The sequence below is a fragment of the Procambarus clarkii genome, chromosome 24 (assembly GCF_040958095.1).
Source record: "Procambarus clarkii isolate CNS0578487 chromosome 24, FALCON_Pclarkii_2.0, whole genome shotgun sequence".
NCBI lineage: Eukaryota > Metazoa > Arthropoda > Malacostraca > Decapoda > Cambaridae > Procambarus > Procambarus clarkii.
Window position 1 is genome coordinate 19,049,218 of NC_091173.1, and position 15,771 is coordinate 19,064,988.

The 15,771-nt window shown below is 36.6% G+C and overlaps 2 protein-coding genes across 6 annotated transcripts in view; one reads left to right on the plus strand and one right to left on the minus strand.

The window, feature by feature from the left end:
- Positions 1 to 340: 340 nt before the first annotated feature.
- LOC123761652 (multiple inositol polyphosphate phosphatase 1) lies at positions 341 to 15,613 on the minus strand. 5 transcript variants are annotated; one of them, XM_069330682.1, is made up of 12 exons: positions 15,096 to 15,300; positions 13,511 to 13,709; positions 12,672 to 12,812; positions 10,642 to 10,817; positions 9,105 to 9,230; positions 7,094 to 7,247; positions 6,780 to 6,880; positions 6,090 to 6,199; positions 5,324 to 5,396; positions 4,201 to 4,334; positions 3,405 to 3,595; positions 2,428 to 3,216 (listed from the first exon to the last, which is right to left on the minus strand). In XM_069330682.1, the coding sequence occupies exons 2-11, from the start codon at positions 13,683 to 13,685 to the stop codon at positions 3,427 to 3,429; spliced, it is 1,359 nt and encodes a 452-aa protein (XP_069186783.1). In that variant the 5' UTR covers positions 13,686 to 13,709; positions 15,096 to 15,300; the 3' UTR covers positions 2,428 to 3,216; positions 3,405 to 3,426. The 5 variants fall into 5 exon arrangements, with proteins under 5 accessions (XP_069186782.1, XP_045603684.1, XP_045603683.1 ...); XM_069330681.1 differs by lacking the exon at positions 15,096 to 15,300 and adding an exon at positions 15,543 to 15,613 and having other exon boundaries at positions 341 to 3,595; XM_045747728.2 differs by having other exon boundaries at positions 341 to 3,595; positions 15,226 to 15,315.
- Positions 15,201 to 15,771, plus strand: part of LOC123761648 (rotatin) — a 34,745-nt gene continuing 34,174 nt past the window's right edge. The window contains exon 1 of the mRNA XM_069330679.1: positions 15,201 to 15,319. The gene's annotated coding sequence lies outside the window, so the exon portion shown is untranslated. The remainder of the gene's footprint in view (positions 15,320 to 15,771) is intronic.

Sequence of the window (15,771 nt, forward strand, 5' to 3'; positions counted from 1 at the left end):
ACTACTAGTAACATTGGCTTTCATCAAGAGATGAAAAGCATATTTATCTTGAAAGCATGTTATATTTGATGAATGAAATATGTGAGGGAAAATTACACTATACAAAAGATCTCCCCACTAGTAAGAGGAATTTTAAAGAAGAAGTAAGCATCAAAGATGTACAGTATTCAGTATTAGATTAGTGTTAACAGGTGTTCATGGATATAAATGAAAATTACACTAATGTGATAAAGGGATAAAAGAAGATGGTCTAAATTCTACAAAATCATTAACATTACAACAATCAGGTGAAAGCATCAGGTTTAGTCATCTTCACCTTTGTTTAATAAAACTGCTCAAGATTTATTTAAGTTTATTAAGATCTCCAGCTTGAACTCTGTCTGCACTAGATCAGTTAATGGTTTAAAGCCAACAAGAAATTTTCCAAATACAATATTTCGCCAATATGCAAAATGTGTGCAGTGCCAGAATGAGAACAATCAATGAAAAGACAAATCAAATGAGTTTATTCAGAGTTAAGTGCAGTAACATTTGAAAGTAATTCCTTACTTTCAAGGTTGATTATTTCATTAAGCTTCATTACCTATAAATAAACAACAGGCACTGGCCTTAAAGTTCAGTACATTACACATAAAAAAGGATGCACATCACTGGCTACACTTTTTTTTTTTTTTTTTTTTTTTTTTTTTGCAAACAGTGGTAGACGGTTGGAACAAGTTAAGTGAGAAGGTGGAGGAGGCCAAAACCATCAATAGTTTCAAAGCATAATACGACAAAGAGTACAGTACTGGGAAGAAGGGAATCAACGAGCGTAGCTCTCATCCTGTAATTACACTTGAGTATTTATAAGTGAGTATAAACTCGAGTTGAAAATCACTTGAGTTGAGTGAGTATAAACTATGTTATGAAACCACTTGAATCAGCAGGTACCAAATCCCTCTGACTCATTTAATACTGTTAAATACACTGAAACCCACAAATAGCTCTGGAATAAGGAAAACATCTCTGATACAAATTTAGTCTAATGTAAATACATACTCTAATATTGTGTAAAAATAATGTAATTAAAATTTTCAATTACTGTACTGTACTGTAATTACAATAATATAAATAGAACTATGAATCAAATAATAAGTTACATACACTAAAATCTATTATTTGCTACTAACAAGTACAGTACAGTATCTGTAATTCTTGGTTTAGGATAATTTAAATACTAGTTAAATTGTAAAAACGTACAAATATTATGGAAAAATCAAGCATTGACCACAATGAAATTCACCATTTTTGTGGACCCCAGTAGCTGTGAACCATCGAGTCTTCATTCAACAAACCAGGCCTCTATGATCTATCCACAGTCTACTGGAAGCCCAGACCAAAATCTGGCTTCCAAGAGGAGCACACACCAGTACAATATGCATGCCTTTAATATGCACAAGCACAGTCTAAATGTCTCAAAGCTATTGTTTCACTAAGCCAAGAAGACTGTTTCTTCTCCATCAACAGGTCCCACAAGGAAGAATAAATCTCATGCACTGCCTGGAGACAAGGTGACTCGAGAGGAGGCTAATTCATAGTTAAGTAGGTTATAGGGAAGTGAACCATGGCCATGGATAGAGTGAAGTGGAATGCTAGAAAACATGCAACAAAGAGCATACCCAGCATGTTACCTAAAATATAAAACAACAATGGTCTCTGGTGGAATTTAATGTTCCAGGAAAAGCAAGCACCATTTAAGTGAGAGAGAGAAGCCGATGATAAGCCCAAAAGAAACTACAGGAGCTTGACAGGATATATGGGGTGGAAGAGTGAGAAGGCAGGCTGACTGAAACCTGCCAAATCTGCTGGCAGTCTAGGTTTTCTGGTTGGATGACAAGTATTGTGGTAAATCTCTAATTCCCTGCTTCCCTTACTAGAGGTGCCATAGAGACAATAAGAGAACACTCTCTGAACATCAGGGGGTCCATAACTGTTCAATACCCTCCCAGCAAACATTAGAAATACAGTATTGTCAGTGGAGGTCTTCAAGAGACACTTAAGAAGTTCCAGACCAACCAGGCTGTAGTGAATAGGTAGGCCTGTGGGCTGCTCCAAGCAACAGCCAGTTGGACCAAGTTATCACAAGTTGAGCCTGGCCCCAGGCCGGGCTCGGGGAGTAGAAGAACTCGCGAAACCCTCTCATAGAATTTGCCAGATTCTGGCCCCTGGCTCCCAATAGATGGCAGATGTGTCCCAGAGGTCTGATGTGTTGAGCTAAGCTTGGGGAGCTACAGGGGGCTTCCTTCCAGAAATATGCCATTAACCATAGCAGTGTAAGCTGACACTTTCAAGTGCTGGCAGGTAATGGCATTCTTATGTACCTCAATAACTTTGTTGGCACAAAGAATGTTTCCATATTATTTGTTTACACTCTTAGGAAATCAATAATTTTTGTAATTCTTTTAATTCTTGATTTGCATAGCACAAGAAAATTGGCCTTTTTAGCTATATTTTGAGCTTTATTTGAAAGAAATCAGGCCAACTCTTAAGTAATTTTTTTATCATAGTATTATTGGCAATTGTATAAAGTTGTCTGATATTCTTATATAGTTTTTTCTATGATAACTTAAACATAAACAAATTAAAGAATACAAGTCACTGGAATGAACAGTCCTGTATATGGTTATGCTTTGGAAGCCAGCTTAAAACTAACACTGCCTCCTCATAAGGAATGAAACCTGGTACTACTGTATTTGGTTACTAGCCCAATACAATACCCTCCCTGCCAAACTGTTGTACATTACTGTATTTGCAGTTTCAATGCTGTAAACTAAAGCACAAGGAGTTCTTCAATTACAGGAATCTGTTAAAGAAAAACCTGGTACTACAAGCTTCATCTACATTTCTTGAAATGGCTACAACCCTTGACACTACAAGAAGTAAAGATGAAATGTATGGCATATTATTAATATCATTTTGCCCATCTAAGGTATAGATCAGAGTTGTTGAGAAAGTGGAGCATCGAAGACCCACCTGCTTGATAAAAGTTTGAATGTTTATACCATTTGCTAAACACAGCAGTTTGTTGCACTGTGATAAATATATATACATGGCTTGTATTAAAATGCAATTATATTACGGATATATTACTGAGATTCTTCAAATTGTAGTACAGGATACAGAAAGAAAAGATTCTTTTCTTTTGGAGGATTTTGTGCTCTATGTGGTGTACTGTATCTGTAAATAATTTAACACTTTCAACTACATATCTGGATTACTCACATCTCATTCATTCATAAATATGAGACGGTTTAAATAATTATTTAAATCAACAAGAAAAATTTTTAATGAAAAATCATTAAAAAAATCAGTCATCACAATTCTCATACCTAAAAATTATAATAAACTGTATTATATATACACACGTTCAAACTAGTCAGTTCCCTTTTAAAGCTCATCATGCATCATACACAGCTTGCTGAGGTCGCAGGTCTCGCAGCTCTCACTCAGCCACGGGTTTATCTCTTCCAACCGACACAGCGTTCCTTGGCAGTGCTCGGTGAGGGGTGTAGGCTGACCTTGGAAGAAGGTGCCTATTTTGTACTCTAACCCACATCTGATGAAAGAGAAAATTAGAAATAATCAAACTTCAAGCAACTTATAATTTTTATACTTTTTTATAATATTGTTCACTGTTCTCATGGTACGTTTAGTTTCAGTCATCGCAAAGTTTACATCCTCAAACTGAAAATACTGGACTTTAACACCTAATGTGACTGTGTACAATATATAATGACTACTCTATTTCATTAACCCTATGCTAGTAACTTTGGGGATGTTCGCTATCTCCAACATAATTAAAAAAAAAAACTACAGTAGTCAATGCCTATAATTTCATAACTATCTTTTCTTAATTTTAGTAATCTAATGTCTTCCTAGTGCAATACAGTTATACTATCTTCACAACCCCTTATGAACTGATGTACTGTACTTCATAGCCTCATTACTCCCTAATAACTATAACTGCCAGTCTTACCTAACAGTACCAAAAGCAATTACAGTACAGTATATGAACAAATGAACAAATCTTATTGTTCTCACTGTGGTGAGAACAACAATAAGAACAAGGTGAGAACAACAATAAAGCAGGATAAGATACAGTATATCTTATCAAACAGGTAAAATGTTTATAACAATTTTGACAACCTTAACTTAACATACCTGTAAAGAACAAATGCTACATTAGCACCAAAGGGAGAAATAAAGCTTGTTCGCCACTTCCTGCTCCTTAAGTCTGCAAAATTGTCATGCCTCAAGTGTTCAGGAGGATGATATAATCCCATACTAGCCAGAACCTGAAATAAAATGTTAAATGTTCACAACGAAGCTCTATGAATGCTACACATTTTATCTACATGTCCAGAATCAGGGTAACTATGAGGTGAGGGGAAACTGGAAATTGGAGATCAGCCACAAAACTGGAGAAAAATCCACCTGAAACCATAGGCCCAATAAAATAAGCACAGCTTGAAGAAAATGGGGCTGTCCCAAGAAAAACAAGACAAATGATCATTGCTGTCAAGTAATTACCCTACTCTTGATGCGTCTTGATTTCTGGAAGGAATCAAGGTGTAATATCAGTAGCACCCAAAGCTTACTCACAACAATACCTCAATAGAAAAGGCCAGCTTTTCTGGAATGGAAAAAAGATTAGAAAACAGAAAAGGCAGACTGGGCTTACCCATGGAAGAAGAATAGTCAGAACATCAGTTACATGTCAAACACCCAAGTGCAACCCAAGCACAGTGAGGCCTACTGACATTCAACAAGTAATGAGAGACCATCACTCTGTTGGACAGCCAGAAGCCCCCTGGCCTGATATTAGCCATGGGTATACTGCATTGGCAAAGAAAGCTGTCAAAGCAGCAACTTCTGCACATCATGAGAGCAAAGAAAGACACACACAGCTGGCTGCATAAATCCATACATCTTGTAAATGACCTGGCAGAGGTGGGCAGTGGAACCTGGTATTCTGGTTAATTACTCTGACAATAAAATACAGAACTGGTGATTTCTAGGATGCAACACAACAGTTGACTAATTTCCACGTACCTATTTATTATTGGGTGAATAGGGGCAGTAGAAGTAAGTACTGTAAATGTGCCCAAATGTCTTCATGCACAAAGAACAGAGCCTCGGAGCAACTGGTCATGAGCGAAGTGCATTACAAGTCGCCATGTTATGTAGATGCATCCTTGTTTCTAATATTACTGGATAAAATAGTACCACTACACAGATTCATAATGTTTAGGGGTATACAGTAATAAGATTATAAATAACTTACCTTAAATATAGTTTTGTCATGTGCAAAATAAAATATCCCTTGTGGCTTGGCCTCCCCTTTGCTGATAGTCATCCTGTAAAAAAATATATACATTAGGCTTGTGAAAAGCTCTTTTTTATTTTTTTCCTAGCATATTTTTTCTGTCACTTCGATATACTGGCTGACATATCTTCCCAAATGCCTAAAATACCTACAAATTCTAAATAGGCAATATTTCCAGAAATAGTAGCAGCATCAGAAAGGCAACACAGCCAAATAAACAAAAGCAGTAGGACAGCAATAACAGCAGCAGCATAGGGAGATGTTTTGCAATACAGCTGGTATATAAAGTCTAGTATTTATTTTTATTAAGCTAAATTTTTTTTCCTTAATTAAAATGTAAGTTTGTTTTATTTTTGTTAATTTTTGTTTCAATTGTCAGTGTTTCTAAGTACTGCATATTGAATTTTGTATTAGAAAATGTTTATGCTGCGTGTGTGTGTGTATATTCACCTAGTTGTGCTTGCGGGGGTTGAGCTCTGCTCTTTCGGTGTGTGTGTGTAAAGTTTTTTCCCATAGGTTTTTGTGAGGGTAGCATCTCTGCACCCCACAAGGGAGAGAGGGTCAGACGTCACCCACTGAGGGTGTGTGCATGTGTGAGGTACATACTGCCAGGAGACCCCAAAACTGAACAACTGTTTATTATTATTCATCTCTCACACATCATCTATTTTAGGCCATTATCATTCTATTAATGGGTAAAAATCTTACTTGGTGCATTTCTTACCTGAAGTTATTGTAAAGATCACACAGGGTCCTACAAGCGGTCTTCGAGTTGAGGGGATGGCCATAGCTGTCCTCATAATAATATTTTAAGTCCTGATGATATTCCATGACCTGATAATAGAGAATTATATATCACATGTTATGTAAGTCATTATATAATTTTAATAATTTGTTTTGTTGCAGACAGGAATCTTGCTAGTGTGTGTGAGTGTGTGTACTCAACCTAGTTGTGCTTGCTGGGGTTGAGCTCTGGCTCTTTGGTCCCGCCTCTCAACTGTCAATCAACTGGTGAACAGATTCCTGAGCCTATTGAGCTCTATCATATCTACATTTAAAACTGTGTATGGAGTCAGCCTCCACCACATCACTGCCTAATGCATTCAACCTGTTAACTACTCTGACACTGAAAATGTTCTAACGTCCTTGTAGCTCATTTGGGTACTCAGTCTCCACCTGTGTCCCCTTGTTAGCGTACCACCCATGTTAAAAAGCCACTCGTTAATCGAGGTGCCACTGTGTATAGAATAAGATTCACAAATGACAAAGAAGCTGGGACACCAGGAGCATCACTCTCTCTTCCTTTAACTAAATACTGATAATTACAAATAGGTAATAATACACATAAGCAATGCTTCTATTATGCACACACACACACACACACACACACTTCACAGTTCTCAGCAACAATCACCTCAAAGTCATAGTGGGAGAAAGCTGAACACCATGCACTTTTCTGAGAAGGCCACCAAGCTGTTTCATAGCGGCACTCATCGTAAATTGCCTCAATTTCTCCTGTACAAAATAAAAGAGAGCAGCACATTAGATCATTGTATTTATAATCTAACATGAATAATTAAATATGAATTAAAATAGCAAATAATCAACTTAGTGTTTTTTTTTCCATACAATGAGAGAAACTAGTACTGTACTAAACAAATAGAATGCACATTGCATGCTTATAATAATCAATGTAAAAAAAAAAATCCAATACCATAGGTAACAGACCTGGTTTAAGTGGATGCATGAACCCAAGTCTGGCGCTCACAGCATGGGCAACACTCTGGAACACTTCGGAGTGAGTAAATAATGTTCGCTCTTTGTATGTCGTCTCACTGTTCCTATATACTTCACGCAACCAGCGAGGACATGCTTTGTAGAACTAGATATTATGAAATGAAGGAAAAAAAGTTACAGCATTTAACATATGCAAAATTATAACAGTAGCTTCTCCCAGCAATTTTTCCCAAGCACTGGCACATGTGATTTGTTAAATTCTAAAGCTACCACTTTGATCAAACACAGGAGAAATGTACTTCCAGAACAGATCTTGCATTCAGACATATGTAAGTACCAGTAATTGATGAACTTGTCTGATCCTTCTAAATGATAGAGCTTTAATATTAAATAGTCATGATGAGATATTAAACAGTCTAGTTTTCTGGTTATGACTTGGATAATAAAATACAGAACAGGTTCAGTAAATCCAGTTTAATAATATTCATAATAAAATTATTATATTAATGTTGTATGCCAATAGCGTTGTACATGCCAAATGCCTGTACTTAATAACTTGTAAATTAAAACTTAAATTTTTTATCCAGTTTTTTGGGGGCTAGAAATAATGTAAATGACTGCAACTAAAGGTTTTCATTAAAATAATTAGCCACTGGATAATGGTGAGAAGAATCATTCTGACCATTATTCCATTACCCCTTATGGTAAGGTAAAATTTAGTCATATGATAAGATTATGGAAAGTCAGGAAGGATAGTATTTTGGCACTAGTGCCATGGGTAATAGATAGCCTAAGGACTAAACTGGAACTTGGTAACACGAGGCTAAGATAGGATAGACAGCCAAAGGACTAAATGGGAATTAAGTGGGAACTTAGTGAAGATTCGATGACACTAAGAACTGAACGGGGACAAAGTGGGAACTTGGTGATAGGAGTATTAGATAGGATAAACAGCCTGAGGACTATTCAGACCTCTTTTCAAGTCTATTGGAAATTCTAACCTATGAAATGGGTGGGGATTATTAGGATCCCCTTTCCAAGTCTACAGGAAATTCATACCCTGTGAAATAGGTGGGGACTACACAATCTTCTTCAGAGTAGGGGACCATGTAGCCCTCAATTTCAGAAGCGAACATGCTTTGGATTGGCAGAACTCTTGAGCTGAACACCTGAAGCTATGTGGTGCCTTTGCCTCGACCAGTTAACAAGGTGTGTTGAACCTATGATGCAGTGAGGTGCCATTGCCAAAACTAAACTGGAACCTCATAGTTGACTTTCACACTACCAGATTGCTTTGGTAACTTCCTATACCCCTCTCTTCTTTGTCCTTCTTTTCCATGGAGATTGAGTGCATCTCATGTAAGGAAGAAGGCAGGCTAGACCCCTGCCTGACCTGAGGCAGGGGTACTTGCTCAGTAATCCAAATTATATGGAACCCACCAACACTTGAGTTAACTGAACATTTCACATGCCAAACTTTTTACCAGGACTGTACAAAAATGATCACATTCGCAACTGTTTGCACCATAACCCAGTTACTCCCATCATTTACCCAGTTATTCCTGCCATTTACCTGCACATTCCCTTGGTTTACTTGCTTACTCTCACCATTTACTGTACTTAACAAACTCTTACAGTACCTTTATCATTGCTTTTAAATCAAATAATAATAATAATTATTTATATAACTAAGAAGAAGGTTCTGAGCTAGGAAAAGTATAATCTTTTAATTGAATGGCATATTTTGTACCAACAAGAATCATCATTAGTGTGAGAGAAATCAAATGAAGGAAATAATAATTGCAATTTTATAACAACCCAGCAAGGATGCTTGAAAATTTTCCCATGGTGCTAGTGTCAGACTGTTGTCTTGACTGACTATGCACAATTCATTCATATGACACAGGGATCGTACCGTACTTTAGGGGCAACCAAATATGACAGTTCAGAATAGCACTATTCATAGTGTAATTCTAATAATAAAACAACAATTGTTACTAACTCTCAGTATGAAGTTTGGACTAAATGGCTCTGGAAATTCTATATTTCCAACCACATCATCTCCAAACATGCCTTTCAGGAAGTGGTAAGCACTCTGACCAGTACGGTTCTTTACAGTAAACTCCACCTGAAAATATTTAAGGAAGCTTTTATCTTACTAAACTGTATTCAGGGGGAAGTTGCTTGAAGAAAACACAATCCTGAAAATGATGTAGAGAAATGCCATATTGTAAGTAGACTTTCTGAGCTAGGACCCCTTGATTACTCCCAAAGTCAGTTCATCAAAGACTCAACACATATGTTAGACGCTAGTTGACTTGTCCTCAACTCTACCAAGATCTATGCAAATGGCCTTGTCACACAGTTGGGCTGGCAATATAGTGAAGTCTTTCTTAATCCACCATCAAGCAAACTCCCACCCAGCCTGTGGGCATGGGTATAGGGGAAGAGGGGCCATTGGGATTTGTTCCTGTGTGCTTCCCTCGTGTTTTGCTCATTTAAGTAGTTCATTGTTGTGCTTCATCCAGTAATTTCTGGTGCCAACACCAAGTTGGCCCCATTGGTCCTCTGTTTTCTCCTGAGCCTGCTGTTACTAACCAGGAGAGCAATTATGGATTTTTCTTTTAATTCCAGTATTACTTACAGGAAGAAGGGGGTGTTAAGTGTATTGATCTACTTTTTTGTGACAGTAAGCAATAGTTTAGTGGAGGATTGAGATTACATTCCCCACTGCCTCCCCTGTTAAAACTACTGTACTCACCAAGGCCATCTACAAGAGCCTTGCTATAGTGGGGGATAAGTTAACTAGAACCTAGCATGTGCACTGTGTCCTGAGTGGCCCATCAAGCCCTAGTTTAACAGGGAACTGATGGTCTGACTCAGTAAGGAGTGTTGGTCTCACTTCTTGCAGGTTGGTATTCAGTCTCCAGCCATCGAAGTGGTTGGGAACCATTCTCTCCCCCTTGTCCTATCCCAAATTCTTATCCTCATATCCCTTCCAAGTGCTATATAGTTGTAATAGTTTAGTGCTTTCTCCTGATAATTACCTTACCTTATGTTACATTTAACATTTTGATTTTTTTAGGTAATGGTTTGCCTAAAAGAGCTTTAAAAATTTAAGATACATAGGTAGTACTTAATAAAGGATAAAAATGAGTAGTGAGGTCAATGAGGCATAAGTATGTCTAGTGTTGAAAATACCAACAATGCTTGGCATTATCAGAACATAAAACAGAAAGTAGCTTATGTCACTAATTTGTGTTACTGAAACACGAGTATTAAATGACATTGCACTTGAATGTATAGTGTGTATAGTACTGTACTTAGCATTTGTATTGACAGTGTTATGAAAGACAGAAAATAAGGTAAATTACGTAGAAATGTAAACTGCTTTGGTGATATACAGGTATGAAAATATTTAAAATGAGATTGGCACTTTCATATTACAGTATATTTACCATTGGTTGGCAATAACTAATGTTAAGATTCTGATTTTTTTTATGAAACTACAAAAGAATGTGCTCAAACAAATCTTGTACCTTGAACTTGGCAGGATCATATGTCACGTTGAAAAGATGTGGAAACATATCTCTCCAGTACTCGCCAATGGAAGTGAGCTCATCGTAACCCATCTCCTGCAGCTGCTCCTTGTCGTGTGGTCCATAGGGAGGAAACCAACTGCCTAACTGGCTTATATCATCTTGATTTAAACAACCTGTTGATTCAAATCATACAAAGGAGCTGTGCTAAGAGTGTAGGCAAATTGCAAAATTAAGCATGGAATGTGTATGAAACTGCATTAAGATTTATTTATTCCACCTCTTTCTTGTGTAAGTTGAGGAAATTAAAATTTCTATCTATAAAGAAAGAAGGGATCAGTGAAAACATAAAATGTATATAATATTCTAGGGATGGTAAATGAACGAGCATTAACCCAAATATCCGCTCAACTGGAGTTTCTTGTCATGCTTACTATTGAGGGGGGCAGGTGGTGGCTTCTGGCATGCACTAACTCTACATCAACTGTAGCAGCTCAAACACTTAGCAGCTGATAAATCTCATCTTTGATGAGATGTGTTGATTTCAAGTGATGATGGGCATGGGGTTACATGCCTCTGCATATAAAATGTATCTAATGAATTACTAATATCAAAAATGTTATTAGTGTAATTCATTTATAACAGTTTTTTATTCTATAGTGATTATTACTTCACACACAGGTTATGTGTGAATATGCCACTGTGGTCTCAATGCTTTTCATTGCAAGTGTTGGTTTATGATGAAATTATTTGTGCAAAAGTTTGCATCAATATCAACATGGCTGATGCTTTGATTTTTTTATTAAATTAATAGTACTAATAATTGCTTATATGGACAATCACTGAACAATTTATACCGTATCCAAATGTAGTCCAAGAGATTATAAATAAATTTTGACTTCTTTAAAATGGCATATAGTGATGCAGGCATCATAAAGACATGACAGACTGGTGTATAATGGGGTAATTTCTTCCATGTTTATTGTATATTTAAATATCCTGTATTTAGTCGAGTGTTAATATTGCAATAATATATAGTATAATTGTTATTTTAATATTATAATAATATATATATTATAATTATTATATAATATTATTACAATATTAATATAATAATAATAATAATAATAATGATATTATTATAATATTTGAGTTGTGTGTTGTTGTCTGTGGTAGTCCCCGGAGGACTCCCAGTCATCCTTCGAGAGGTTCTGCCGGGCCCTGAGCAAGACTATCAGTCTACTGCAGTAGTAGTACCAGGAGCGGCCCTTCAGGTCCTTGTCCTCGTGCATGAGCTTGTGCCTCTGGCACCTTACAACCTGCTGCTCCGGTTAGATGGTACTCAACAGCCTAGGAAGGCAGTTCATCTTGGGGAAGGAATTCCTGATCTCAAACCTTCACTGCTTCGCGGCCATACCCACTTTTAGGACGGGCTTCAGGAGTCAACCTCAAGGAAAAGTCTGCAGCTGGAGCCCCTAAGGAAGGGGGGGTTGACTTTAACCTTGTTCTGGCAGCTCCTGTTATGACGCTGGAACCAAGCGTATTGGCGTTTGCCTTTCTGTTGGACAATTTCACAATGTGGAGGGAGGGGGGATCTGCAGCATGGACAACAGCTTCTCCTCCATATCGACATTCCCAGGCTTTGTGCCCTGGAGAGGACACTCCAGCCTCGGCAAACCAGAACGCAACCCAAGTCTCCCAAGACTGCACGATTCCGCCTACTACTACTACTACTACTATTTATTGACTGTGGTCCTGTGAATGAGAGGCTTCCTACACCTATAATGTTTCCACTATCAGAGGGTGGCAGGTACTTGCCCAGAAAGGATGAAAAAGTCCGGTAGAAAACTTGGGCTAACGATAAGAGAAACAGTACAATACATAAATAACTAAAGGAAAAAGCAAAATAATATGACAAATAAATAAATAAAGTAAAAAATCAGAGTGACCTCTGTCGTTTGATGTTAAAAACAAAAATAATACCCAACAAAAAAATAATTTTGTAAATGAAGCATTTGTAAGTACAGCACCTCTCCCTTGTTGATGATTTGCTTCTATCTGCTGGCTCATACTTGGTAATATGCTCAACAGCTTGCCCATATCATTCTTCGTTGGGTAGCGAGTACCATGGCGGTTGAGGAGCCACATTTGCTGAGCTGTGCAGCCCCACACTGGAAATGAAATCTTTTGTGTACAAATATAATAAAGCTTTAAGAGAAACTACTAAATACTGTATTCAGGTTAAACACTTGTGAACATGTCACTAAGAAGAATACTGTAATAAATTAATCTAATTTATTTAGTAATACATTATTAATCAAAGTTTAATAATATATGGTAAATTGATGTACAATATTTATGCAAGTGAAGAAAGCATAAAACTCTAAAATAACATTAACTTTCTTCAAACAGTTCAATGTATTTGAACTGTTTGAAGAATTTTAGGCCCGATTTGCCTAATAGGTCGAGTGATTCTTTTTATTAAAAAAAAAATCCAATTGGTTTATCTGAAACATTATTATATTATATTATATTATATATTATATTATATTATATTAAGAACATAAATTACTGACTTAGTTATGTTGGTTTGGGTTAGGTTAGGTTCAGTCATATATCTACGTTCGTTTGAACACAAATTAAAAAAAAAAAAATGAACTCCTACATAATGAAATGGATAGTTTTAGTATTTCATAAGAATTATAAAAATATATAAATTTAGAAAAATTGATCTTATTAGGCAAATCAGACCTTGCATAGTAGGCCGAGTACTGTACTGCATTCTGGCTACTAGGTACAACATTATATGTTTACCTTATATTAATAATAATAATAATAATAACAACATATATTAATAATAATACCATACCTTCATTGTTAAATTTTTCCCAGTGGCTTTTATCTTTTTCTGCATTAAAATATGAAGTCTTGGTAGAAAGACGGTTTAATGGGATCTCATCTTCAACACCCTTGCATATATGGGAGGTTGAGGAGCAGCAGAGGAGCGAGAAAAATGAAACTGCTTGTGCAAGTGTCTTGTACATCCTACTCTGAGTACCTGTATTACCCTGCGGAAATTGTAAAGCACACAGACTATGTATACTGCATTAAGTTTGACAGCAAATACTTTATATCAATTCAGTATTTCTAAAGTTACACCACTATAATACCTGTCATTTTTTATTAATATTTTCATAGAAACCTAAAAGGCACACAGTAGACCTAGCAATCTAGTCTATTATGCTCAACAGGTGACAGTGAATTAGAAAGCACGTGCATCACACACATTCCTTTCAGTCCTGATTTGTCAATACTGTAACTCAATTCTGCACAGTTCATAGATTTGTATAATTGTTGAACCATGTCTACAAAACTTAATGGGAAAATAATATAAATAATGTTTGAGAAATGGCTACAGCTGCAGCTTAAGGGCTGCAGCATTTTCTAATATCTGGAGAAAAAAATATTGAATATAGGAAGAGCTCAGTAATTTGAGCCACAGTAATCTGAATCTCTGGGTAATTCACCCAATATCAAGTCCAAAGTTCTTGTTCACTTAACAGAAATCCAAATTAACAAGATAATTTTTTGCTAAGAACATGTCTGCTAGCAGCAGCAATATGGAGGTGTTAAGAGGAAAAATTACACAATCGATTCAAGAGAAGCTTAGAATCATTGAGCTTTGTGAAAATGGCCATTCTGCTGTGAGAATTGCCAGGGATTTGGGTGTAGGCATGAGTACTGTGTCTGATATCAGGAAATAAAAAGAGCAATACATAATTACATGTACTAGTGAGAGTAGGAGAATGAGCATTAGTGGAGATTATAACAGGAAAACCTTGAAGCATGCACACATTTTGGACAGTTAGATATGTGTATAAATGATTTGCCATGCGTATTGGCAAAGGATACTCATCTGCACAGTGAGTATGACAATTTGCAGTGAATAAATAAGGAATGCAGCAGGCAGGTTTACATCCAGCTAACGAATAAATGGTTCCAGGGCAAGCGATGGTTGGATTGCCAGAGTAAACAGAAGCACAACATAGTCAGAAAAGGTCTCAGTGAATCATTTAGTGAAAAGGAGAGCAGCATTTAGCCATTTAAAAATAAAGTTAGGTAAGGATGGGTAAGGTTCCTTAGCTTTAAAATTCATTGGCAAACTGTCTAGTATAAGATGTGACTTATATTTCCATGTTGTGCTGTATTCAAACCATGAATACCTTGTTTAACCTTAGTTTGATAGTAAGTACAGTAGTATGTTTGACTTTGCTTTCGACTCACAATCAGGAATCCTGGGTTCGATTGCCAGGTCGATCGCACCTTTAAGGCCCTGTCTGAAACATTATGCTGTTAGTGGCTTTACAAAAATGTAAAAACATCAATGCTACGTGCTCTCATAAACCCAATGTACCTTCTTGAATATATATATAAATAAAATAAAATAAAATAACCTAATCAGATATCGCTGAACTCTTCTTCACACATGAACCATTAAGCAATCTGAACCGAGGAAAAGACAAGTCATTAGTTACTCCAGTGCAGCAGTGTCAGCTCAGCCACCAGCTGACTCTGGCCACCCACCACCTGTCTTATCCTTGCAAATAGAATTTAATCCGGAGAGAAGGATGACCCAAGACTGGCGGCGCGTCATCCAAATAATAAGTCGTGGTTCAGGGTAATGTGCTTTACAAACGTTTATATACAAAAACAATTAATAATTACATATTTTTTAAATAAATTAATAAATATTATTATTTAGTCGTTAAAATATGGTAAAACTGTAAATGCAATTGTTAATTTAATGTAAATGTTTTATTCTTGCTTATATATTGACGCATCCAAAATACCTGATTGTTTTCAGTTCTCTAACGGTGTCACAATACAATATTTGTAATTACCTAAGTGTAGTTACAGAATGAGAGCTACGCTCGTGGTGTCCCGTCTTCCCAGCACTCTTTGTCATATAATGCTTTGAAACTACTGACGGTCTTGGTCTCCACCACCTTCTCACCTAACTTGTTCCAACCGTCTACCACCCTGTTTGCTGAAGCGAATTTCCTTATATTTCTTCGGCATCTGTGTTTAGTTAGTTTAAATCTATGACTTCTTAATTTTAAGTTTTGCCCC